This window comes from Pipistrellus kuhlii, unplaced genomic scaffold (assembly GCF_014108245.1).
Source record: "Pipistrellus kuhlii isolate mPipKuh1 unplaced genomic scaffold, mPipKuh1.p scaffold_m20_p_3, whole genome shotgun sequence".
Classification (NCBI taxonomy): Eukaryota; Metazoa; Chordata; class Mammalia; order Chiroptera; family Vespertilionidae; genus Pipistrellus; species Pipistrellus kuhlii.
The window spans coordinates 87,375,553-87,401,051 of record NW_023425529.1 but is presented as its reverse complement, the minus strand read 5'-3'; the positions used below and the strand labels follow the sequence as shown (position 1 = coordinate 87,401,051).

At 38.7% G+C, this 25,499-nt stretch overlaps 1 protein-coding gene across 1 annotated transcript in view; it reads left to right on the top strand.

The window, feature by feature from the left end:
* FLT3 (fms related receptor tyrosine kinase 3) overlaps positions 1-25,499 on the top strand; it is a 76,903-nt gene that overhangs the window by 8,793 nt on the left and 42,611 nt on the right. Inside the window, exons 2-4 of the mRNA XM_036458456.2 lie at positions 13,793-13,896; positions 20,650-20,852; positions 23,959-24,074. Of these exons, the coding sequence (XP_036314349.1) occupies positions 13,793-13,896; positions 20,650-20,852; positions 23,959-24,074 (423 nt within the window). The remainder of the gene's footprint in view (positions 1-13,792; positions 13,897-20,649; positions 20,853-23,958; positions 24,075-25,499) is intronic.

Sequence of the window (25,499 nt, the reverse complement as noted above, 5' to 3'; positions counted from 1 at the left end):
ACTTTCTGTGGCTTGTTTCCTCATGTCTAAATCCATCACTTTTCAGTGGAGTAGATTTTACTTTTACCTGAAATTTTATTTTAAGTTCATGCCAAATATTTTCTCCATCTACCACTATACCCCAACTTCATTCCTGTCCCTTCAAAGGAGACAACTTAGCAAGTCCTTTTTCAGTTCTATAGTTGTCCTCTTGATGAGAATGGGTTTAGAACTGGACTCTGGGAAGTGTCATTAGGGTTTGGGAATAAATTCATATAAGGCACATGATTAGGCACTTAGGAATCAAGGGCTTAGGTGGCAAATTCTATCAATGGTGGCAAATTCTTCATTTGGCTTTTTTAAAAGGCAGGTTTACTGAGGTATAATTTTCACATAGCAAGTCTTGCATAGCAAGTGTATGGTTACATGTGTCTAACACATCCACCTCTAACAAGGACAAAACATTTCCCTTCTCCCCTAAACTTCCCTTATGCCCCTTTCTAGTCAACTCCAATGCTCACCCCCAACCCCTGACAGCCAGGAATCTTCTTTTTTTTTTTTTTATGTCCCCAACACTTTTCTTTTTCCAGAATGTCTATAAGTGAAATTTTAAATAACCTTTGAATACCTTTCTTTTACATAGCACAATTATTTGAGATTTATCCATGTTATTATGTCTTTCAGTATATTTTATGTGTATCAACATATTTTTTAAAATAAATCTTTATTGTTCATATTATTACAAATGTTCCTCTTTCCCCCCCCCTCCATTGCTCCCCTCCACCACGTTCCCACCCCACCCTCTGCCCTTTCCCCACCCCTCATTGTCCTCATTCTAGGTGCACAGTTTATGTTTAGTCTCTTCCCACACCCCCCTCTCCCCTTTTCCCTGAGAATCGTCAGTTCACTCCCCTTCCATACCTCTGATTCTATTATATTCAACAGTTAATATTGTTCATCAGATTTTTTAAAATTAATTTCCTTGGCTTTTAGATTCACTTGTTGATAGTTACATATTTGTTGTTCATAGTTTTTATCTTTATTTACTTTCTCTTCTGAAAGAACCCCCTTCAGCAATTCATATAATTCTAGTTTGGTGGTGATGAACTCCTTTAGTTTTTTTTTTCTTGGTGAAGCTCTTTATCTGGCCTTCGATTCTGAGTGATAGCTTTGCTGGGTAGATTATTTTTGGCTGAAGGTTCTTACTATTCATCACCTTGAATATTTCTTGCCATTCCCATCTGGCCTGCATGGTTTCTGTTGAGAAATCAGCTGACAATCGTATGGGTGCTCCTTTATAGGTAACTACCTGCTTTGCTCTTGTTGCTTTTAATATTTTCTCTTTGTCTTTTGCTCTTGGAATTTTAATTATGACTTGTCTTGGTGTGGTCTTCTTTGGATTCCTTTTGTTTGGAGTTCTGTGCGCTTCCTGGACTTGTAAGTCTAATTCTTTCACCAGTCGGGGGAAGTTTTCTGTCACTATTTCTTTCAGTATGTTTTCGATATCTTGCTCGCTCTCATCTTCTGGGACCCTCATAATTCTGATGTTGGTTTGCTTGAAGTTGTCCCAGAGGTTTCTTACATTATCTTCAACTTTCTGGATTCTCTTGCCTTCTTACTTCTGTGGAGGAGTGTTTTCTGACTCTTTATGTTCCAAATCTTTGACTTGATTCTTGCAATCTTCCATCTTGTTTTTAGGACTCTGTATAATATTTTTATTTCAGACAATGTATTCTTTATTTCTTGTTGATCCCTTATTATTTCTTGTTGATTCCTTATTATTTCTTTTCATATCCTCATAGGCCTTATCCATCTTTTCTAGGAAATTCTTGAAAAACCTTATAAGCATGGTTTTGAACTCTATATCCAATCACTTTTTGTTCTCCATTTCTTTCATTTGTGATCTATTTTCTTGTCTCAGCATTTTCGCAGCTTCCCTGAGTTGGTAGCCTTAAAAGTCTCTGTGTTGTGCTTGGATGGGGCGGAGTTTCAGGGTGGAGCCTACAGCCTTGGTTTCCGTCAGCCACGCCCTATGCGGCTCCTGAGTCTCAGTGTTTCTCAGGGTCCTTCAGTACTAGCTGCAAGCACCTCTGAGAGAAAGGTGCCCTCGAGTTTCACCTGCTACCAAACAGTCTAGTTTCTCCCCCAATGAGCCCAGAACTGGGGTTCAGTTCAGTTGGAAGTGGGATTGGAAGTGGAATTCATAACAGTCTGGAGCTTTTGTCTCCTTCCCACCAGGGCAATCCTGTGGCACAGCCAGCCGTCCCTTCTCTGCGTGCAATGTGCACACCTCCGGGGGCTCTGCCTTTCACTGTTCCCCTGCTATTCCGCCTCATAGCCCAGGTTTCCTCTGTATGAGCCTGGGTCCCCAGGGTCTGGCCTAAAACGGGGGTTCAGTGCTGTCAGGTCTGGGGTTCAGCACAGTCCAGAGCTTTTATCTCCACTAGAGAATGCCAGCCAGACACTCAGCCGCCCCCTCCTCTCCAGCTTCATCCTCTCCGCGCATGCAGCCTGTCTCCATACCTTAGGCTTTTACAGCTCCTCTGCACTTCCTTCTGGTTTTCTCTTTCCTTCTCATTGTAGAATTTCCAGTCAGTCGACTTTCCTGTAGTTCTGAGTAATGTCCATTTTGTATTTTAGTTGTATTTTATTGAAATTGTTGTGTGCGGCTGCGGTTAGGTGTTTACCTGTGCAGCCATCTTGGATCCTCCTATGTGTATCAACATATTTTTCCTTTCATAGTTACAAATATGTAACTATCAACAAGTGGTACCGCAACCAAGGTACCACTGAGTACTATTTGATTGTATGGATATTTATCTATTAACCAGCTGATGTTCATTTGTTTGCTCCTAGTTTCTAGCAATTATGAATAAAGCTATTATAAGTATTTGAATATTGGGTTCAGGGGTGGGCTTTAACTTTTCTTGGGTAAATATCCAGTAATAGTGTTGTATTGCTGGTTCGGATGCTAACAGTATTCAACTTTGTGTGAAACTTCCAGTTCTTCAAGGTGATTTTAACATTTTTTCACCAATGTAGAGTTGCAGTTGTTCAGCATCATTGTGAGCACTTAGAAAGGTCAGTTGTTGGTTTTTTTTTGTGTGTGTGTGCTTTTTTAAAAATTATTTATTTTAGAAGTGTGAGAGGGAAACAGAGAGAAAGACTTGTTGTTCCACTTATTTATGCATTCATTGGTTGATTCTTATATGTGCCCTGACAGGGGATTGAACCCACAACCTTGACATATTGGGACAATGCTCTAATCAACTAAGCTATCCAGGCAGGGATGATTTTGTTTTTTTAACAATTCTAAAAGGAAGATAGTAATATGTCATTGTGGCTTCTTTCTTTTCCCCATTGATTTTTATAGAAAGTGAAAGGGAGGGGGAGAGACAGAGAAAAAGAAACATGAAGGTGAAAGACACATGGACTGGTTGTGTCTAGGAGCTAGGGAGGAGCCTGCAACCTTTGTACATGCTCTTGACAGGAATCAAATCCAGGACCCTTCTGTCCATGAGCCTATACTCTATCCACTGAGCCAAATCAGCTAGTGCTCATTGTGGTTTTAATTTGCATTTTCACAATGATGAATGATGTTGATCATCTTTCGATATCTATCTATCTATCTATCTATCTATCTATCTATCTATCTATCAATTTCAAAGAGGAAAAGAGAGGGAGAGAAAGATAGAAATATCAATGATGAGAGAGAATCATTGATCGGCTGCTTCCTGCACACCCCCTATGGGGGATTGAGCCTTCAATCAGGTATGTGCCCTTGACCAGAATTGAACCTGTGACCCTTCAGTCTGCTGTCTGACACTATTTGCTGAGCCAGACCAGAGGTCTGATCATTTTTAAAAATATATATCTCTTGTTGATTTTTTTTTTTTTACAGAGAGGAAGGGAGAAGGAGAGTTAGAAACATCAATGAGAGAGAAACATCAGTCAGCTGCCTCTTGCACACCCCCCTACTGGGGATGTGCCCGCAACCAAGGTACATGCCCTTGATCGAAATTGAACCCTTCAGACTGCAGGCTGATCTCTACCTACTGAGCTAAACCAGCTAGGGCTGATCATTTTTTGGGGTGCTTAATTGTCAGCCTATATTTTGTTTGGTCAAATACTCCTAAAATATTTTTCCCGTTTTTAAAAATCAGGATGTTTGTTTTCTTATTAATAGGCTTTAAGTGTTCTTTGTATATTCTTCAGGCAATACCTTTATCAGATATGTGTTTTGAAAATATTTTCTCCTAATCTGTGGCTTGTCTTTTCAATTTTTAAATAGTATTTTTTGAAGAGCATAAATTATTAACTTTGATAAAGCCCGCTAGTGGGAAAACATTAGCTCTACATATTGTTCTGGTCCCACCTTAAAAGCAAAGAATAAAGTGTTTATTAACTGAATCTCAAAAAAAGTTTAAGAATATTTAACAATACAAAAATGCCTTATACCAGGTAAAACTCACAATGTGATGTACAACATGCTGACTATAATTATGCATACTCTATTATATATTTGAAAGTTGCTAAGAGTAGTTCTTAAAAGTTCTCATCACAAGGAAAAAGTATAATTATATAAAATGATAGATATTAATTAAACTTATTGTGTAACCATGTTGCAAATAAACATATCAAGTCATTATGTTTTACATATTGATAATATCTCAATAAAACTAGGAGGGGGGACTATAAGAACTCAATAAAAAGAAAATAAACAACAGAATTTAAAAGAACTTGATTTGGGCGAAACATGTGAGCAGGCACACTACCTAAGGATACATAGGATGTCATGTAAGCATCTGAAAAGATACTTAATCTCATTAGTAGAAAAATGCAAATTGAAACCACAGGGAGATATAATATATCTATTAGAATTGCTAAACTTAAAAATTCTCATAATACCAAGTGTTGGTGAGGATGTGGCACCACTGGATTTTTAAAAAATAAATCTTTATTGTTCAGATTATTACAATTGTTTCTCCTTTTTCCCCCATAGCTCCCTTCCACCTGGTTCCTGCCCCACCCTCTGCCCTTATCTCCCCCCACCAATTGTCCTCATCCATAGGTGTATGATTTTAATCCAGTCTCTTCCTGCACCCCCACAGCTCTTTTCCCCTAAAAATTATCAATCCACTCCCTTTCTTTGCCCCTGATTCTATTATATTCACCAACTTCTTCTGTTCCTCAGATTTTTAATTCACTTGATTTTTAGATTCACTTGTTGATATATATTTGTTGATCATAATTTTTATCTTTTCTTCTTCTTCTTCCTCTTCTTAAATAACACCTTTCAGCATTTCATATAATACTGGTTTGGTGGTGATGAACTACTTTAGGTTTTTTTTGTTTTGTTTTGTTTTAATCTATGAAGCTCTTTATCTGCCCTTCAATTCTGAATTATAGCTTTGTTGAGTAGAGTAATCTTGGTTGTAGTTTCTTGCTATTCATCACTTTGAATATTTCTTGCCATTCCCATCTGGCCTGCATAGTTTCTATTGAGAAATCAGCTGACAATTGTATGAGTGCTCCCTTGTAGGTAACTAGCTGTTTTTCTCTTGCTGCTTTTAATATTCTCTCTTTGTCTTTTGCTCTTGGCATTTTAATTAAGATGTGTCTTGGTGTGGTCCTCTGGATTCCTTTTGTTTAAGGTTCTCTGTGCTTCCTGGACTTGTAAATCTATTTCTTTCACCAGGTGGGGGAAGTTTTCTGTCACTATTTCTTCTAATAGATTTTCAGTATCTTGCTCTCTCTCTTCCTTTGGGACCCCCATAATTCTTATGTTGGTATGCTTGAAGTTGTCCCAGAGGTTCTTACACTCTCTTCAACTTTTTGCATCCTTTTTGCTTTTTGCTTTTCCAGTTGAGTGTTTTTTGCTTCTTGGTATTCCAAATCTTTGACTTGGTTCTTGTAATCTGCTAGTCTGCTTTTAGATCTCTGTATAATATTTTTTTATTTCAGTCAGTGTATGTTTAATTTCTATTTGGTCCTTTTTCATATCCTTTTGGGTCTCATTAAATTTATCGGTATTTTCTAGGAAATTCTTGAAAAACCTTATAACAGTGGTTTTGAACTCTATATCCAGTCTTTTGCTTTCCTCCATTTCCTTCAATTGTGGCCTGCCTCTTCAACTCCGCATTTTAGATGCTTCCCTGAATTGATGGAGTTGCTTTGTGTGTTGAGTATCCTAGCAGAGCCCAGTAGCTCAGCCTCCCCAGTTATCCCTGGTGGACCCTCTTGCTGCACCCCTTTGTGGGCTGTATGTGCAGTCTTGTTGTAGTTAAGCCTTGCTTGTTGTTGGTATCGCTGCAGGGAGTTGATCTCCAAGCCAAATTCCCTTCTATTCCTTTTGCTGAGAGCTTTTATTAAGAAAGGGTGTTGGATTATGTCAACTGCTTTTTCTGCATCAGTTGATATCATTATGTGATTTTGTCTCTCACTTTATGTGATGTATCATGTTTACTGATTTGCAGATATTGTACCAGCTTTTATCCCCAGAATAAATCCCACTTGGTCATGGTGTATGATCTTTCAAATGTAATGCTGGATCTGATTTGCTAGAATTTTGTTGTGAATTTTAGCATCTATGTTCATCAGTGATAATGGTCTGTAATTCTCTTTCTTTGTAGTGTCTTTATCTGGTTTTGGGATTAGGGTAATGCTGGCTTCATAGAAAGAGCTTGGAGGTGTTCCTTCCTCTTGAATTTTTTTTTGAATAGTGTGAGGAGGATATGTTTTAGTTCTTCATTGAATGTTTGGTAAAACTCCCCCGTGAAGCTATCTGGTCCAGGCCTTTTGTTTGTTGGAAGTTTTTTGATTACTACTTCAATTTCATTGGTACTGTGTTTCCCGGAAAATAAGACATCCTCCGAAAATAAAACCTGCTTACAGGTTTCCTTCTGAGTGAAATATAAGGCATCCCCTGAAAATAAGGCCCCCCTAGGCTCTGTCTCAGAATGAAAATTAATTTACCATAAACTTTGTGAAACCTAAACTGCAAGAAGTTGTGACTTGAGTGAAGAATTTATAGGAGAGCTGAAGCCGGTTTGGCTCAGTGGTGGAGCGTCGGTCTGCAGACTGAAGGGTCCCAGGTTTGATTCCGGTCAAGGGCATGTACTGTGGTTGTGGGCACATCCCCGATGGGAGGTGTGCAGGAGGCAGCTGGTCGATGTTTCTCTCTCATCGACGTTTCTGGCTCTCTATCTCTCTCCCTTCCTCTCTGTATAAAAAATCAATAAAATATATGTAAAAAAAAAAAAAAAGAATTTATGGGAGAAAATCACTGGCAGTTGCATTGCAAATGCACTGCGAGCAGGCTACCTGACAAGAAGTACTCATCTAAAGACAGTGCTATTGCTAAACATGAGAGATTTGGTCCACTGATTCTGAAAGAAATGGAGTCACAAGAAATTCACCAGGAAATTCAGGAATTGGATTGTTATGATGATGTTCCAGAAGATGATGACATGATTGTCATTGAATAAATGAGTAAATTCTTGATACTGTAGGATTCAGTTTGTCTGGTTTGTGTTGACAACTACCGTACTGTATACAGGTAATAAATTTCCTTTATTTTCATTTAACAATAAATGTGTACCGTATTCTTCTTCATGGAAAAATAAGACATCCCCTGAAAATAAGACCTAGCGCATCTTTGGGAGCAACAATTAATGTAAGACACTGTCTTATTTTCGGGGAAACAGGGTAGTTATCAGTCTATTCAGGTTGTTTTGTTTTGTTTTTTTAATTCTTCCTGATAGAGTTTTTGGAAGATCTTATTTTCTAGAAATATTTTGCCTAAGTTATCCAGTTTGTTGGAGTAAAGTTGTTCATAGTATTTTTTTACAATCCTTTGGATGTTTGTGGGGTTGGTTGTTTCACCTCTTTCATTTCTGATTTTGTTTATATGGGTCCTTTCTCTTTATTTCTTGGTGAGCCTGGCTAGATGTTCATCAACTTTGTTTAGCCTTTCAAAAACCAGCTCTTGGTTTTATTGATCTTTTGTTTTTTTGTGGGTTTTTTTGTTTTTGTTTTTTTGGTTTCTGTGTCATTTATTTTCGCTCTGATCTGTATGAGTTTCTTCCTTCTGATTACTCTGGGCTTTTCTTATTGCTCTCTTTCTAATTCTTTAAGTTACAGGATTAGATGATTAATTACCTTTTTTGTTTTTGATTTTTGAGGTAGGCCTGTAGAGCTATGAACTTCCCTCTCAGGACTGCTTTCACTGTGTCCCATAGATTTTGGATTGTTGTGTTTTCATTGTTGTTTGTTGCCATGAAGCTTTTTATTTTTTCTTTGATATCTTTGGTAACCCAATCATTGTTTAATAGCATGCATTCAGCCTCCAAGTGCTTGATTTTTTTTCATTGTTTTTCTTGTAGATGATTTCTAATTTTATGCCATTTTGATCTGAGAAGATGCTTGATATGATTTCTATATTCTTGAATTTGAAGAGACTTTGCCTATGTCCCAATATGTGGTCTATCTTTTAAAATTCCCTGGTGTACTTGAGAAGAATGTATAATCTGTTGCTTTAGGATAGGGGTGTCGAACTCAATCAGAGAAGGGGCCAAAATCTAAAATCCAGCCTAAATCGCGGGCCGAATGGTTTACTGAACAGTCATAAACTGTCATTGTGATGGAAACGCAGCAGAGTGCAGTGATGACAGCGCGGTGCGGGCCACATTGCAAGGCCTGGCGGGACGGATTTGGCCCTCGGGCCTTGTGTTTGACACATGTGCTTTAGGACGAAATGGTCTAAGGATGTCAATTAATTCCACCTGATCCAGTGATGTATTTAGCATTGCTGTTTCTTTGTTGTTTTTTTGTTTAGAGGATTTATCCAGTGGTGTCAATGGAGTATTAAGGTCCCCTGCTATGACTGAATTGCTGTTGCTCTCTTCCTTGATATCTTCCAGAAGTTTTTTGTTTGTTTGTTTGTTTTGTTTTGTTTTTAATGTATTGAGTATTTGGGTGCTCCTGTATTGTGTGCATATATGTTTACCAGAGTTATATCTTCTTGTTGAACTGCTCCCTTCAGTATTATGAAGTGACCCTCATCACTTTAATGTCTATTTTTTCCCCCAGATATAAGTATTGCTACCCCACCTTTTTTTATTTTATTTTTATTGACTTTTTACAGAGAAGAAGATAGAGGGATAGAGAATTAGAAACATCGATGAGAGAGAGACATGGATCAGCTGCCTCCTGCACACCCTGCAGTGGGGGTGTGCCTGCAACCAAGGTACATGCCCTTGACCAGAATCGAACCTGAGATCCTTCAATCCGAAGGCCGGCACTCTATCCACTGAGCCAAACCGGTTTTGGCTGCTAGCCCACATTTTATTTTCATTTCCATTTTCCTGGAAAAAAAAAATTCCCATCCCTTCACTATCAATCTGTGTGAGTCCTTTGTTCTGAGGTGAGTGTCTTGTAGACAGAAATGTATGGGTCATATTTTCTTATTAATTCAGCTACCCCATGTCTTTTGATTGGAACACTTAGTCCATTTACATTTAAGGTTATTATTGAAAGGTACTTGTTTTTAGCCATTTTTACTCTTTATATCTGTGTTCCTTCCTCCCTTTCTACTTCTTTTTTTTACAGCAGTCCCTTTTGCATTTCTTGCATGCTGGCTTGGTGGTGATAAACTCCCTTAGCCTTTTTTTGTTTGTGAAGCTCCTGATTTCACCTTCAATTTTGAATGATAGCCTTGTTAGGTATAGTATTCTTGAATTCAGACCCTTGCTTTTTATCACTTTATTCCATTCCCTTCTGGCCTGATGTGTTTCTGTTGAGAAATCAGTTGATAGTGTAATGGGAGATCCCTTGTATGTAACTTCCAGTCTCTCTGGCAAACTTTAATATACTTTGTCACTTTTGTTTGCCAATTTAATTATGATTTGTCTAGTTGTGGGTCTTTTGGGGTCTTTCATCTTTTTGGGGACTAGTGTACTTCTTGGACTTGTGTGACTTTTTCTTCCCAAAATCAGGGGAGTTTTCTGTCATTATTTCTTCAGATTTTCTATTCCTTGCTCTGCTTTCTCTCCTTCTGGAGCCCCTATTATGTGGATGTTGTTTTGTTTTGTGTTGTCCCAAAGCTCCCTTAGGCTCTTCTGGTTTTTAATTTTTTTTCCCAGTTACTGCTCTGTGTGGGTGTTTTTTACTACCTTGTCTTCTAATTCACTGATATAGTCCTCAGCTTATTCTAGTCTATTACTGAAGCCTTCCATTGTGTTCTTTATTTTTTATTTTTTTAAATATATTTTTATTGATTTTTTTACAGAGAAGAAGAGAGAGGGATAGAGAGTTAGAAACATCAATGAAAGAGAATCATTGATCAGCTGCTTCTTGCACACCCCCTACTGGGGATGTGCCCACAACCAAGGTACATGCCCTTGACCAGAATCAAACCTGGGACCCTTCAGTCCGCAGGCCGACGCTCTATCCACTGAGCCAAACCGATTTTGGATATTGTGTTCTTTATTGAAGCTATGTCGTTCTTCATTTCCACTTGATTCCTTTTCATGCTGGTGAAATTCTCATTCAGCTCATTATAATTCTCATTGAGTTGTATGCATTTGTCATCCAGAGCATCCATATAACCATTACTCTGAATTCTTTCGCTGACAAATTATTTGCCATCATTTCGTTTATCTCCTTTTCCGGTGATCCCTCTTTTTCTTTTACTTGGGGATTATTTCTTTGTCTCCTCATTTTTTCTATAATGTTTTAATTATTTCTGTATCTTATATCCAACTGCTTTGTTACCCAGGTTTTTTTTTTGTTTTGTTTTGTTTTTTGAGGTTGTCCTATGTAGTTGGTAATTTTGTGGACCTAGTGGTGCAGTCTCTCAGATCTACTGAGCTTGGTGTTCTAGTGGAGTCCCCTACTTGAGTTATTTGGGTTCTCCTGATGTAGTTGGGTCTTGAATGTTAGTTTCTTGTTTGTGGATGAAATCTTGTTATTGGTTGTCTGACAATGTGAATTATCCTCGGCCTCATCATGCAAGCTTTAGTGGATGTGCTGTGGTTTCAGCTCTTATGGAAAGGGTTGCCTGAAGTCTCACTGCTGTGCACTCACTGTGAGATCCTGGAGTTCATGGCCTGGAAGAAAGTGGTCTCAGGGCCTGAGGCTCAGGTAGTTTAACTCTGGCAAGTGTTGTGTGACTCTTGCTGGAGTAGTGTCACTCTGCAAATCACTGTGAAGGTCTTGGAGCCCTGACAGTAGGAGGCAGTGTCCTGTAGTCCGTGGACGAGGGAGTGGTGATTTCACTCTGTGAATCATGAGGGAGCCAACGTCTGGGGATGTGGGAATCTCAGAGTCTGTGGCTGAAATAGCATGACCTTGTCTTGGTATGCAAGCCCTTAGTAGCTCACTGCAGTATCTAGATGTTGGCCACCAGGGAATGGGGAATTGTGGTTTCTCTTGAGGGAGTTGTGTGCCTTTGGTTGGAGAGGCACATGCCTAGTGGTGGCTCATAGAGGGTCCCAGTAGCCGCCTGCTGGGGAGGTGCGTTCACGGGGCCCGCATGCTGGAGCTGCACTACTACAGTGACCAGATGTTGGCCGCCGGGGAGCGGGGAGTTGTGGTTTTTGCAGAGGGAGCCATGAGCCTTTGGAGGTGGACATCTTGGGTGAGGAGCCCCTGCCACTGCTGCAGGTCTATGGGAAAGGCTGCATGACTCTGGCTGGAGTGGCTTCAGGGTTCTGGGCAGTGTTGAAGGCACTGGTGGAGGCGAGGCTGGGTTCCTAGTGGAGGCCGCTCTTCCCTCCAAGATGGCCCAAGCCCGCAGTCTTGGGAGTGCCTGCAACAGTGGCAGGGCTCTTCATCCAGGAGAGCCTGGTCTGTCAGCCCCTAATGCTCCTAAAGAATCTAACTGGCCCTCACTCACACAGGCACACACACCCCTTTCGCTCCCTCCCTCCCTCACAACCTCTCCCTCACCACTGTCTTGCCAGCTGCCATCTTGCAAATCTTTTAGTGAAGTATTTTAAAAGACAAGGGGGAAATGGTCAAATGTGTAATAAGTAAGAGAATGGCTGGGTCATTTTATATCCCTAAAAAAATGCAAATATTTATATGTAGCATCCTAAGAAATGCTTATATTGTATTCAAATTGGTATATAAGAGGATTTCTGTCTACAATTAATTGAAGACTATATATATATATATATATATATATAGAGAGAGAGAGAGAGAGAGAGAGAGAGAGAGAGAGAGAGAAAGAGAGAGAGAGAGAGAGAGAGATGGCAAAAGTTCTAGAGAAATGAAAATTGTTTATTTGTTAGAATATAAGAATTTAGAGTGAATTTTCACTTTTAGTTCCACTAGCATTGGTATAATGTGACTTAAGCAAGTAATCCCATATAGTAAAACCGTAATATGTAAATCGACCATACTGTGCAATGACCAGTCGCTATGATGCTCACTGACCAAAGGGAGCAGACGCTCAATGCAGGAGCTGCCTCCTGGTGGTCAATGTGTTCCCACAGGGGGAGCGCTGCTCAGTCAGAAACTGGGCTCATGGCTGACAAGTACAGCAGTGGTGGCGGGAGCCTCTCCCACATTTGCTGCAGGCAAGCAGTAAGAACGAGTGGTCCTGGATTACGAGAGCCTGGGACTGCAAGGGGGATGTTTGCCTGCCTGCTTAGGGCCCCACAGGGATTGGTCCTTAAGTAGGCTGGCAGACATCCCTCGAGGGGTCCCAGGCTGGGCTGAGGGGCGCATGAATTTTGTGCACAGGCCTCTAGTGAAATAATAAAGACAGAATAAAATAAACCAGTGAATGTGCCTTAATATGTATTTCTCATAGCTGTATTACTGACATTTTAAAGCAGATTACAAGATAAGAAGGTGGCTGAACACATACATTTACCTCCTGTCCACTAAATGACCATAAATAAAATTAAGACCTAAAGAATAAGGACAAAGATAATGGGGAAGCAGAAAATAAAATTTTGAGAGCTTTAAAGCACGTGAAGAAAGCTGAATCATAGGTGGGGTGGAGAAAGCTGAAAGCAACCTGATTTTATGACTGATTTTCACTTCAGGACCCTTGTCATGGTCACCAGCTCCAGTCCCACAATATGGGCAGCAGACAAGCAAGAGAAAAGTCTCTCTGGGGAATCTGGCCAGCCTGTGAGAAAACTTAAAGATAACCATACAGAGGAGATCAGGCAGCAGGTCATACCATGTGCACAGAGCTTATATGATCTTTTTGTGCTTCATTTTATATATGAGCAATCTATCAAGGATCATCACTCATTTGGGGAAAACATCTCAATAATAGGAGAATAAAATGTGAAAGAGAGAGAGAGAAGAAATCAAATAATTCAAGAAAACTCCTCCAAAGAAGACAATGAATTTCTAGATTGAAAAGGCCTACTGAGTATCTAACACCATGGATGGAAATAGATGATGAAAAAAAATCACATAATTTTGAAAATTTTAATGCACCAAGAGAAGATTCTACAACCATCGATATAGAAGAAGAAATGGCTTGTATACCAATGACCACCTCTGTAATTGCACTAGCTTCATTTCAAATGCTTAGTAGTTACATGTAGCTAACGACTACCATGTGGAGCAGCACAGGGGAAAAGTATATCCGTCCCTGCAGAGCCTTCTGGTGAACAGCACTGCTCTAAGTATCACTGCTCCTGATTTCTAGTAAGACACACCCTTTATGAAATTATATTTCCTGCTGGCCACTTTTCCACAATGACATTGGTTTTGTTGCAAGATGAATATGTGTTTTCTTTTAAAGATGTACATGTATCAATATCACTGTTTTTATTTTGTCTTACAGTTGTTTTTTCAGCAATAATATTTGAGACTGTTACAAATCAAGATTTGCCTGTGATCAAGTGTGTTTTAATCAATCATAAGAACAATGATTCGTCATATCCCACGGTAAGTTAATATTAATAGTATAAGTTTAATTATATTTTTTATTGAAACCTACCATGACTATATGGGCTTTTCTTTTTATGTTTTTAAATATATTATGTACTCATATCTGGTACATATGAGCATCTGTACTCATTGCTACCCAGCACTTCACTCCATTAAAAGTCATATTCTCTTTGAGTTTAGTTTCAAGGAAGGAGTAAGGGCATCTCACTTTCTTGTTAGAGAGCATCCAGACTTCTCTCACAGCCCAAGTCCCCAATTTCTAACTACCTCCTGGCAATAGATAGATGTTGTCCATTTTCTCATTAATATTTATATCCATAATTAATTCCAGTTCTATTTCTTCAAACCTGTTCCCATTCTTATATTAATTGATTTCTGTTTATGGCCCTGTCTTGTTCCCAGGCTTGAAAACTTAGTGTCATTTTGGAGTACTTACTCTCCTTTGCCTTCATATGTGCTCCGTACCAAGTCTCATCAATTTCCTTTTTTGACTAGTTCTCACATAATCACCTCAGAGTCCCTAGTCTCACTGTCACTTCCCTAATTCAAGCCCTCATTAACTCCATCAAAATCAACAATAATATCTTGTGTAGCTTCTTCCTTCTGCAGCTCAGCTCATATGGGCTCTCAGGCTGTTCTTCTGGAAGCACAGCTCCAAGCCTTTACTGCTGGCCTTGAGACCTTTACTGACCTACTTAAGCTGGCATGCAAACTGCTCCATAATCTGGCTCTGACTCTTTCAGCTTTCAACCTTGATTTTCATTACTCTTCTCCTTGCTGTTCATCTGACATAGCCTGGGTATTTACATAAATAAAGGAAGCTTAAACAATAGTGAACTGAGAATATTGGAAGCCTATGTACAATGAAGAGTAAACCTAAATTAGCCAACTTCATGGACATTTTCAGTTAAGGATTTATATAAATATATACTCACTATTTTCTTTTGCATAGGTATAACACATAAACACATGACATGATAACCCATGTTCCCCCAAATAAAGATATTAGAAATATTCTCAAATCTTAAAATCAGTATGAATAAGTTTTAATGACAACATTCTACATGAATGATAACACCTAATTTAATGAATGATTTTTTAATGCCAGAAGCATGTTTGGTTTAAATTTGTTAATCACTATTGGTATAATAACACATTGGCGAATTAATATGTATTTGCATACATAGTATTTCAGCATGAAAAACTAAATATTATTTCTATAATGTTTTGAATTTTTAGTGTCTTTAAATTTTTTAAAATTGATGTAGAGAAAGAGGAAGTTGTGTGGGAGAGAGAGAGAAAAAGAAGCATTGGTTTGTTGTTCCAGTTATTTATGCAATCATTGATTGATTCTTGTATGTCACCTGACTGGGGATCAAACACACAACCTTGGTGTATTGGGACAATGCTCTAACCAACTGAACTACCCAGCCAGGGTTTAGTGTCTTTTCAACATAAGAAAATAATTGCACACATTTAAGTGCTTTCTTATAAAACACAATCTTTAAAAAATTGATGATTAGTTTTGGTTCCTAGTATTAAGTCCATTATTTTTTCAAGTAGTATAAATTATATTTTTAATCAATATTCAGGATTATTTTAAGATCCATTAGATAAATAACCATAGGACTTCTAATTGTGGCAAAGGTGAGCATTCCTCATCATGCACATTCATCTCCTTGAAGCTGAAGCTGCAGCTGCTGTGTTTGGGTATTTCCACACTTCAATGTGAAGTGGATTATCAGGGTTTCTGTGGCTTTTTTTTTAAGTTAAAAAAAATTTTTTTAATTTCAGAAGGAGAGAGAAATAGAAACATCAATGATGAGAGAGAATCATTGATTGGCTGCCTCCTGCACACCCTACACTGGGGATTGAGCCTGCAACCTAGGCATGTGTCCTGACCAGGAATCAAACCATGACCTCCTGGTTCATAGATTGATGCTCAAACACTGAGCCACACTGGCCAGGCTAAAAAAAGGTTTTGAAAAAGATTTTTAAAATTTCTTCCACAGTTTACAGTTTTCAAATGAAATATCTCTCTGGAAATTTTATACTCCAGGAGTGTTTTGAATAACCGTGCATTCATTAGTTGGAAAATTTGTCCATGAAAACCTAATAAATAATCTTCTACAGCCTTTAGCTATATTAATTGTATACCCTGGACCCAAATTAAGATGATTTTACTGTGCCCACAGTCTACTTAATTGTTGTTTAAAATCAGAATATTTTCATCATTCTTCATTTCTGCTTGAAGATTAAGTTGCTGTGTGCTGGGTTCTTCACTGCAACTTACTATTTTTCCTTCGTATTTAACAAATATTTTGGGGGAGATACAAATATCCCTTTTCTCTTCCAATTCTCACCTGCTGGTTTTAGCTTCCATTACTGTACTTTGACTGCAAAGTTATTTCTGTGATGTTTGCCTAATGGTGATTGTTCCTTTTCCCTCACTCCCTCTACATTTAGAGGAAGTGAGGGAAATCGGCATTCCTCTGTGAGGAAGAGCTGTCTCTTCTCTCTGTTTTATTTATTTATTCAATTTTTTATCAGTATGGCCTCACAGACATTATTTGATTCTGTGGTTATAAGCCAGAACTGTCACTTTTATTTTGTTGTGCAAATGGTTCCAGCATTGGGAGCTACTTCAGATTGGCTCCTGTGTTCCTTTAACATGTCCCTGTCTTTTTTCAAACACTTACTTCTTGGCATTATAATGTAGTTCAAGCTCATCTTGTATTTTTCTCACCTCAGCCCTGGAATTAATCACTTCTCCAAAGAGCACTGGTTTCTTGGAGAACAGTATTTAGAAACTAAGATCTTAGAGATGGATGTGCTCATTGCTACTGGATGTCATTGCTTCTAGGCCCTCTCAGTAAGCAAAGTAGGAATGTATGTATGTGTATTAACCCCCGCAACGCACACACACACACAGACACACACACACACTCACTATATTGCTCTCTATCATCTCTGCATCTGTCTGTCATCTGTCTGTCTGTCTGTCTGTCTATCTATCTATCTATCTATCATCATCATCATCATCTCCATCCATTACAGTACGTTCAATATGATAACTCTGATTTTAATTTGGCACCAAAGATTTTATTCTAACCTTCCCTCTTTTCTTAGTAGTATTTCTCTCTCTGACAGTAGGAAACCTGGCTCTCATTATTTATAACAATTTACTTATATATTTCATTCTAGCATAGTGGTTTCAGAATTGTTAGCCCACATCCCAGTGAGAAACAAGACAAATAAGTAGAATTCTATTGTTGTGTTATAATTATTTTTTTAACCTTATTATATCCAAAGTATTATTTCTCTGAGTCCTTTACTTTTTTTTTTTTTTTTTACCACCTTCACTATGGTTATGTTATTTGTTAGACATTAAGTTCATTTGGTTTGCATCCCATTTTGAGTTCCTCCCATATCCCAGTTGGTTTTAATTATTTATTTTTTAAGTATATGCAACATGATATGATCCTAAAAACCAAAGCAATATAAAAAGGTATACTTAGCCAAAACTGGTTTGGCTCAGTGGATAGAGCATCCATCTGCAGACTAAAGGGTCCCAGGTTCGATTCTGGTCAAGGGCATGTACCTTGGTTGCAGGCACATCCCCAGTTGGGGGTGTACAGGAGGCAGCTGATTTATGTTTCTCTCTCATTGATGTTTCTAACTATCTCTCTCCCTTCCTCTCTATAAAAAAACAAACAAACAATAAAATATATTTTTAAAAAGGTATACTCAGTCCTTGCTAGGTAGCTTGGTTGGTTAGAGCATCGTCCCAATACACCAAGGTTGCAGGTTCAATCCCCAGTTAGGGTACATACAAGAAACAACAAATGAATGCATAAATAAGTGGAACAACAAATCAATGTTTCTCTCTCTCTCTTGTGCGCGCTCTCTCTCTCTCTCTCTCTCTCTCTCTCTCTCTCTCTTTCTCTCTCTCTCTCCTTCCCCCCTTCCTCTATCTCTAAAATCAATCAAAAATTTTTTTAAAGTATGCAAGAAGTATCACTTCCTTCTCATTACTATTACGAAGTTTCCATCCTTCTACTTACCTCTTGTACTTAACCAATCCCTTTAGGTTTTGGATACTATTCCTGTATTTCTTGTGTACAAATGAGCAGATACATGTGCATTTTGTTGTTGTTGTTATTGTTAATCCTCACCCAAGGATATTTTTCCATTGATTTTTAGAGAGAGTGGAAGGGAAGGGAGAAACTGAGATAAAAACATCAATGTGAGAGAGACACATTGACTGGTTGCCTCCTGCACACACCCTGACCAGGGCTGGGGATCAAGCCTGCAACTAAGGTGCATGTCCTTGACCAGAATTGAACCTGGGACCCTTCAGTCTGTGGGCCAATGGTCTATCCACTGAGCCAAACCATCCAGGGCTATATATTTTTTTATATTCCCTTCTTTTATACATGAATATATATATATATATATATATATATATATATATATGTATGTATATATATATATATATATATATATATATATATATATATATATCTCATAATAATCTGACCACTCAGGGTATTTCTTATATAATAAACTATATATAACACTGAGTGGCCAGATTATTATGATCACTGAACACATAATAATCTGGCCACTCAGTGTATATCCTATATAATAAAAGGCTAATATGTGAGTTCTCCCCTTCACCAGGTGTTTGACCAGCAGGCAGGTTGGCCAACTGCCCATGTCCCCTCCTATGCATGAATTCTAATATATATCAGAGGCCCGGTGCATGGACCTCCTCTCAATATATATATACTGAGTGGCCAGATTATTATTATCCATTCAGAGATCATAATAATCTGGCCATTCAGTGTGTGTGTGTGTGTGTGTGTGTGTGAGAGAGAGAGAGAGAGAGAGAGAGAGAGAGAGAGAGAGAGAGAGAGGGGTTGTTAATCCTCACCTAAGGATATATTTAAAAAAAAATAATATATATATATATATATATATATATATATATATATATATATATAATTTTTTTTTTTCAGAAAGGAAGGGAGAGAGAGCGAGAGATAGGAACACCAATGATGAGAGAGAATCTTTGATTGGCTGCCTCTTGCACATCCCACACTGGTCATGGAGCCTGCAACCTGCCTTGACTGGGAATTGAATTGTGACCTCCTGGTTCATAGATTGACACTCAAACAGCGAGCCACGCCAGCCTGGCTTATGCCCATCTTTTAAGATCCAGCTTCGCTGCTGGATTCAGTGAGGCATGCCCAGCACCCAACTTGGAAGTTGCTTGTCCCTCCTCTGAATTTCCAAAGTACTTATATTTGCCTGTTAAAGTAATTGATGCCTTTTTATGGGTCATATTTTATTTCAGTTTTACTTACTTTTTATATATATATATTTTATTGATTTTTTTACAGAGAGGAAGAGAGAGGGATAGAGAGTTAGAAACATCAATGAGAGAGAATCATTGATCAGCTGCCTTTTGCACATGCCCCACTGGGGATGTGCCCACAACCAAGGTAAATGCCCTTGACCGGAATGGAACCTGGGACACTGTAGTCTGCAGGCCAACACTCTATCCACTGAGCCAAATCGTTTTCACCAGTTTTACTTACTTCTTAATACTAGACTCAAAACTTCAAGGATAAGATAAGTGTCTTTTCTTTCTAGATTTATAGTGTCTGGCACATGGTCTAGCACTTATCAGATACTGATTAAATGAACTTATCTGATACTAACTGAATAAGTGAACAAATAAAATCAGAAGTATGACTTATGGTCAATAACAGAAGAGCTACCTTGCTTCCCACCTGAGGAAGCTTTTGTGTTTGTGTGTGTGTTTGCACACACGTGTGTGCACTCACTATATACTACATGTTAGGGGGTAGGAGGTGAAGGTTCTTGCATTAGAATTTTCTACCACACCCTCCTCTCAGTATATCTCCAGTTTTTGAAGCAGGCCAATGTAGTGGTGGCATTGAGCCTATGGGGAATATCTGCCCAGAAAATATTTTGGTTTTTAAATTCCCTCTAACACAAATAACAATTTACTATGTAGATTTGTATCTGCATACCAAGAATCACAAAGGCATTTACCTATGTATTACAGACTTTGTGATTATTGTCTGTATATTAATTTGCTAGAGCTGTCATAACTAAGTGTCATAGGCTAGGTGACTTAAACAACATAAATTCATTGTTTCATAGTTCTGGAGTTTAGAAGTCTGAAATCTAGATGTCAGCGGGGTTGGTTCTCTCTGAGGTTGTGAGGGAAGGAACAGTTCCAGGCCTCGCCCCCTGGCCTATAGGTAACCCTCTTCCTGTTAACATGGCATTCTCCCTGTGTTATTTGGAGATATTTTCGCCCATCACTAAAATATCTCCGAACTTCTTCTTTTTATAAGTATACCAATCATATTGTATTAGAGAGCTCCTAATGGCCTCATTTTAACTTGATTAATTCTGTAAAGACTATTAAAAAATAAAGTCACTTTGGAGATACTGGGTATTAGGACTTCAACATATGAATTCGGGGGTCGTGGCACGATTCAACTCATAACAGCCTGTAAAACATTTTAGAAATGCAGTCTAAAGTCATCTACCTTTTTAAAAGATAATTATAATTAATGGGATTTTTCAGTCAGTGATATGTTCTCAATGATGCAGTACATTAACATGTATGTATTTGGAAAATGTTCCAACTAAGAGGCAGCATTAAATATACACTTGTAGTAAGTTCACGTTGTTTTGTATGTTGCACAGGAATCAGAATCCCCAGAAGACCTTGGCTGTGCCTTAAGGCCTGAGAGTGCAGAGGCAGTCTACGAGGCGGCCAGGGTAGAAGTAGATGTATCTGCCTCCATCACACTGCAAGTGCTGCTCACAACCCCGGGGAACATTTCCTGTCTCTGGCTCTTTAAACACAGCTCCCTGAATTGCCAGCCACACTTTGATTTACAGAACAGGTAAGGGATGGAGGTGGATAAGGATATTTGGAGGAATGCTTTTTTTGCTGCTGTAAAGATATGTTTTGCTTCATTTAGAGTATATCTTCAAATTTCTGTACATGTCCATTGTAACTCTTATCTCCAGTGAAATAATGAACTAAACATCTACTGGGCATAGTTAGATGATATTATATATTTGTCAAAACTCATAGGATATACAACACAAAAATTGAAACCTAATGTAAACTATAAACTTTAGTTAATATAAATATTGGTTCATCAGTTGTAGCAAACTGGGGTTGGGAGGAAGAATGTACGTAGAATTTCTTTTTACTTTTTGCTCAGTTTTTCTGTAAATCTAACATTACTCTAAAAAGTCTATTAATTTTAAAAATTATAAATAGATACATAAGTATCTATTGATTGCCTTTCTTAGGGCCTAAGAAAGCAGTGAGTAGCTGTAATATATAAAACAAACTAGAGGCCCGGTGCATGAAATTTGTGCTCCGGTTGGGTCCCAAGGCCTGGCCAGAGATAGTCGGGGCCTTTTGGCTACTGGCTGGGGCCTTCCTGCCAGCTGCCAGCTGCTGGCCAGGGCCTTCCTTCATTCCACATCACCCCCTGGTGGTCAGCACATGTCATAGGGAGCGATCGAACTCCTGGTCTCCTAGTCAAACTCCTGTGGGAACACTTTGCATATTAGCCTTTTATATATAGATAGATAGCAAAAAGACTATTTGGGTGTCTTGTTTCTTAACTGTCTTGAAGATAAAAAGAAAGTTTTAATTGCATTCTAATTAAAGTGTCAAGAAGCTTACTAGATAAAATAGTAAGAAGCTTCTTCCTGAGAAATGCTTGGGGAAAGAACATTTGATTTTATCTATTTTGTTTTACAGTATGGCATTATTGAAATGTGATATCCATAAAATGTTTTAGAAAGAAATTGATCTGTGTGTGAGGAACACTTGTCTCATGATACATAAAAATATCTTAGCCAATATTTGTGGATTGACAAACAAGCCTTTATCTAACTCTGTCCTGATTGCTGTCACCTGTTGTCCCTGTCCTCTTGCTGAGACCTAATGGGGTCAGGAAGCAAGGGGTAAGGCCATTTAAATGCCCACTTAATAATTCAAAAAAAATTAAAATAAAAAATAATAATTTCAAGGCTGCCTCTCTCTCTCTCTCTCTCTCTCTCTCTCTCTCTCTCTCTCTCTCTCTCTTTAAAAATACATTTTATTGATTTTTTACAGAGAGGAAGAGAAAGGGATAGAGAGTTAGAAACATGGATGAGAGAGAATCATCGATCAGCTGCCTCTTGCACACTCCCTCCTGGGGATGTGCCCGCAACCAAGGTACATGCCCTTGACCAGAATCAAACCCGGGACCCTTCAGTCCGCAGGCCAATGCTCTATCCACTGAGCCAAAGCAGTTTTGGCTGCCTTTCTCTCTTATTCTTGGGGGTGTTCTGGAGCCCAAGAGCTGTAGAAGAAGTGTTATCTTTCCAGAGCAGAAAGACAGCAAATAGCACCCAAATGACCTAACGGGGGTATCAGGCTACTTACTGAGGTATGGGAACATCTCTGTGATGGACTTGTACCAAGTATTTCTACTTTTTTTGTTTGTTTGTTTGTTTGTTTTTTAATTCAAGCAGACTCAATTAATTATCAGTATAGTGGCTATAATTCTGAAGTTTGGTTCTAAAACTTGGAACATATTTATTTTCTTTTCCTCTTTTGAGGCTATATTACTTCTGTTTTTCAGTTACCTTTATCTTTGGCTTAAACTGAGACACCCTCATATTAAGAATTTTGGTTTTAAGAATTGTTCTGGAAATCTTATTAAAATTTGATGCCACAACAGTTCCTGTTGGATTGAGATTAAAAAAAAAAAAAAAAAAAAAAAAAAAAAAAAAAAAAAAAAACAAGTAAAAAAAAGTAGGGTTCTTTTCACTCCATGAGAGTAGCCTTTTTTTCTTTGGAATAAATAGGCAACTCTGTTTGTTAGTCAAAGACATAGATATGTCTTGTAGATTAGTTAACTTAATATCAAAACATTAGTTAACATTAGTTAACTTAATACCAAAACTTTTTCACAAGTTACATGAGAAGAGGGAATGACTCAAAGAAAGCCCATCACCAAACTATCTAGAAACCAATCAAATGTATACCAACCTGGTGATTTGCTGTCTATGTGAGTGCAGCACAAATACTCCTGAAATCTGCTGCTTGGAGCTCTGAGCATTGGATGGCCTGGGTATCTTGTTAAAATTCGGATTCTGGTTCAAGAGGTCTAGGTGGTGCCTGAGATTCTGCACATCCATCATCTCCCAACTGATGCAAACACTGCCAGGGAAAGACCATACTTTGAGTAGTAAGAGTCTAAATGTCAGGAAGTGGCATTTAAACTTTTACATCTAACATTACTCAACAGACGGCTAGAAAATACTTGAAGCTTTAATGAGAATGGGTATTGCCCAACACACACCAAAACTGTTTCTTTAAAGTGAATGCCTCTAGCCAAATTTATCTTCTCTGAATATCTGAAAAGTTAAAAATGCAAACATTGAGACATCTTCTTTATATATATGTGCTATGTCAGCGTCACTATTACTTTATAGGAAAATGCCTTGTGCCAGATTTTGCTTGAATTCTCTCATCCAGAGAGGCACAAAAAGATTTATTTATTTTCAGTCTCAGCATATCTTGCTTGTACAGTGATCTGGTTCTGGAAATGGGAACTGAGGCCTGTGGCCAGGTGACTGGGCCAATATGACTGTGGAGAGTGCGTGGTCAAAGGAAGTGGTACCCTATTGCCGACAGGAGCACACCACTGCTACCGTGTGTTTGGGATGGGAGATCCTGTGTGTTTGGGGGTTGGGAAGCATGCAGGGAAGGTGCTGGGATGGAATTCCTTTACTTGAGAGTGAGAGACTGGTTAAAAGTTGAGGTTAAAAAGTGTTGGCCACATGACAGAAGCTGTGTTCTCCACAGAGCAGCCATCCGTGCCTCAGTCACAGACAGAATATGGAAGACATCGAGGCGCCTTCTGACTCAGTATGAAATTTTATGTTTTTAGTTTCACAAGTTTTTCAAAATAACCAGTTCTCTTTCTTCTTTTTTAGAGGCATTGTTTCCATGTTCATTTTGAAAATGACAGAAACCCAAGCTGGAGAATACCTACTTTTTATTCAGAGTGAAGCAACCAATTACACGATATTGTTTACAGTGAGTATAAGAAGTAAGTGCCACTTGCTACTAGGACTTCACAGTAGGCCATGCCATTGTTTACAACCCAGGAGCTTCCCCTGCTGCTCCAGACACAACGTACAGGTTTCCCTCTACATGGAGTTGAATTGATTGAATTCACTTCGACCATCCATATATTATATGTAACCTGTTGACACTCTCTGACATGACCCAGGGACTATCAGAATTAGTGCTCTGAAAAACCCAGATGGCCTCTATTGAGGTCCCCCATTTTTTTCAGTGGGATGGTGTGTTGGGTTCTAAAATCAGCCTGTAAGGCAAAAATTAGGTAAAATCAAAATTTGTTCTGAAAAATTCTTTTATTACTCTGAAATTGATTGAAACAGACCCTAGGAGCTCAAAAGACAAGACTACACTTTGTTGCTTTTTGATTTTGGTCCTGTTGTCTGTCCCCTCCCCAACCCCTGACTCCTCTGTGGGACAGTAAGTTTGTGTGCTTCAGGTTGGAAGAGAATAAGAGATTATTTCTTCTACTTCTTCTTCTTCTTCTTCTTCTTCTTCTTCTTCTTCTTCTTCTTCTTCTTCTTCTTCTTCTTCTTCTTCTGCTCCTCCCCCTCCCCCTCCCCTCCCCCTCCCCCCCTCCCGTCCCCCTCCCCCTCCCCTTCCCCCTCCCCCTTCTTCTTCTTCTTCTTCTTTCTTCTTTCTTCTTTCTTCTTTCTTCTTTCTTCTTTCTTCTTTCTTCTTTCTTCTTTCTTCTTTCTTCTTTCTTCTTTCTTCTTCTTCTTCTTCTTCTTTGTTATTCTGACCTGAGGATATTTTTCCCATTGATTTTCTGAGAGAGTGGAAGGTAGGGGGAGAGACAGAGAGAAATAAACATCAATGTGGGAGCCGCACATTGATTGGTTGCCTCCTGTTCAGGGCCAGGAATTGAGCCTGCAAGCCAGGTATGTGTCCTTGGTGGGAACTGAACTCTCAGCCCTTCAGTCCTCAGCTTGAGGCTCTATTCACTGAGCCAAATTGGCTAGGGTGTCCATTGATCTTTTAGAAAGAGTGGAAGGGAGTGAGGTGAGAAAGAGAAAGAGAGAGGGAGAATTAATTGGTTGTCTTATTCATCTGCTCTGAATGAGGCAGTGGGCAGGAGATCGAATCTGCAAGCCAGCTATGTGCCCATGACTGGGAATGGAACCCCACCTTTCAATGAGTAGGCCAATGCTCTGTCCACTGAAACCAATGCTCTTTCCACTGAACTACTGCAGTGGTTCTCAACCTGTGGGACCACTAGCAGGGTCGCCTAAGACCATTGGAAAACACAGATATTTACATTACAATTCATTAATAGTAGCAAAATTATAGTTATGAAGTAGCAAAGATAATAATTTTATGTCTTATTATATTTCTGCATTCTAAATTTGTGTATTTCTGCCTACATAAAATTATGGGAAGAAAGTTGGGTCTT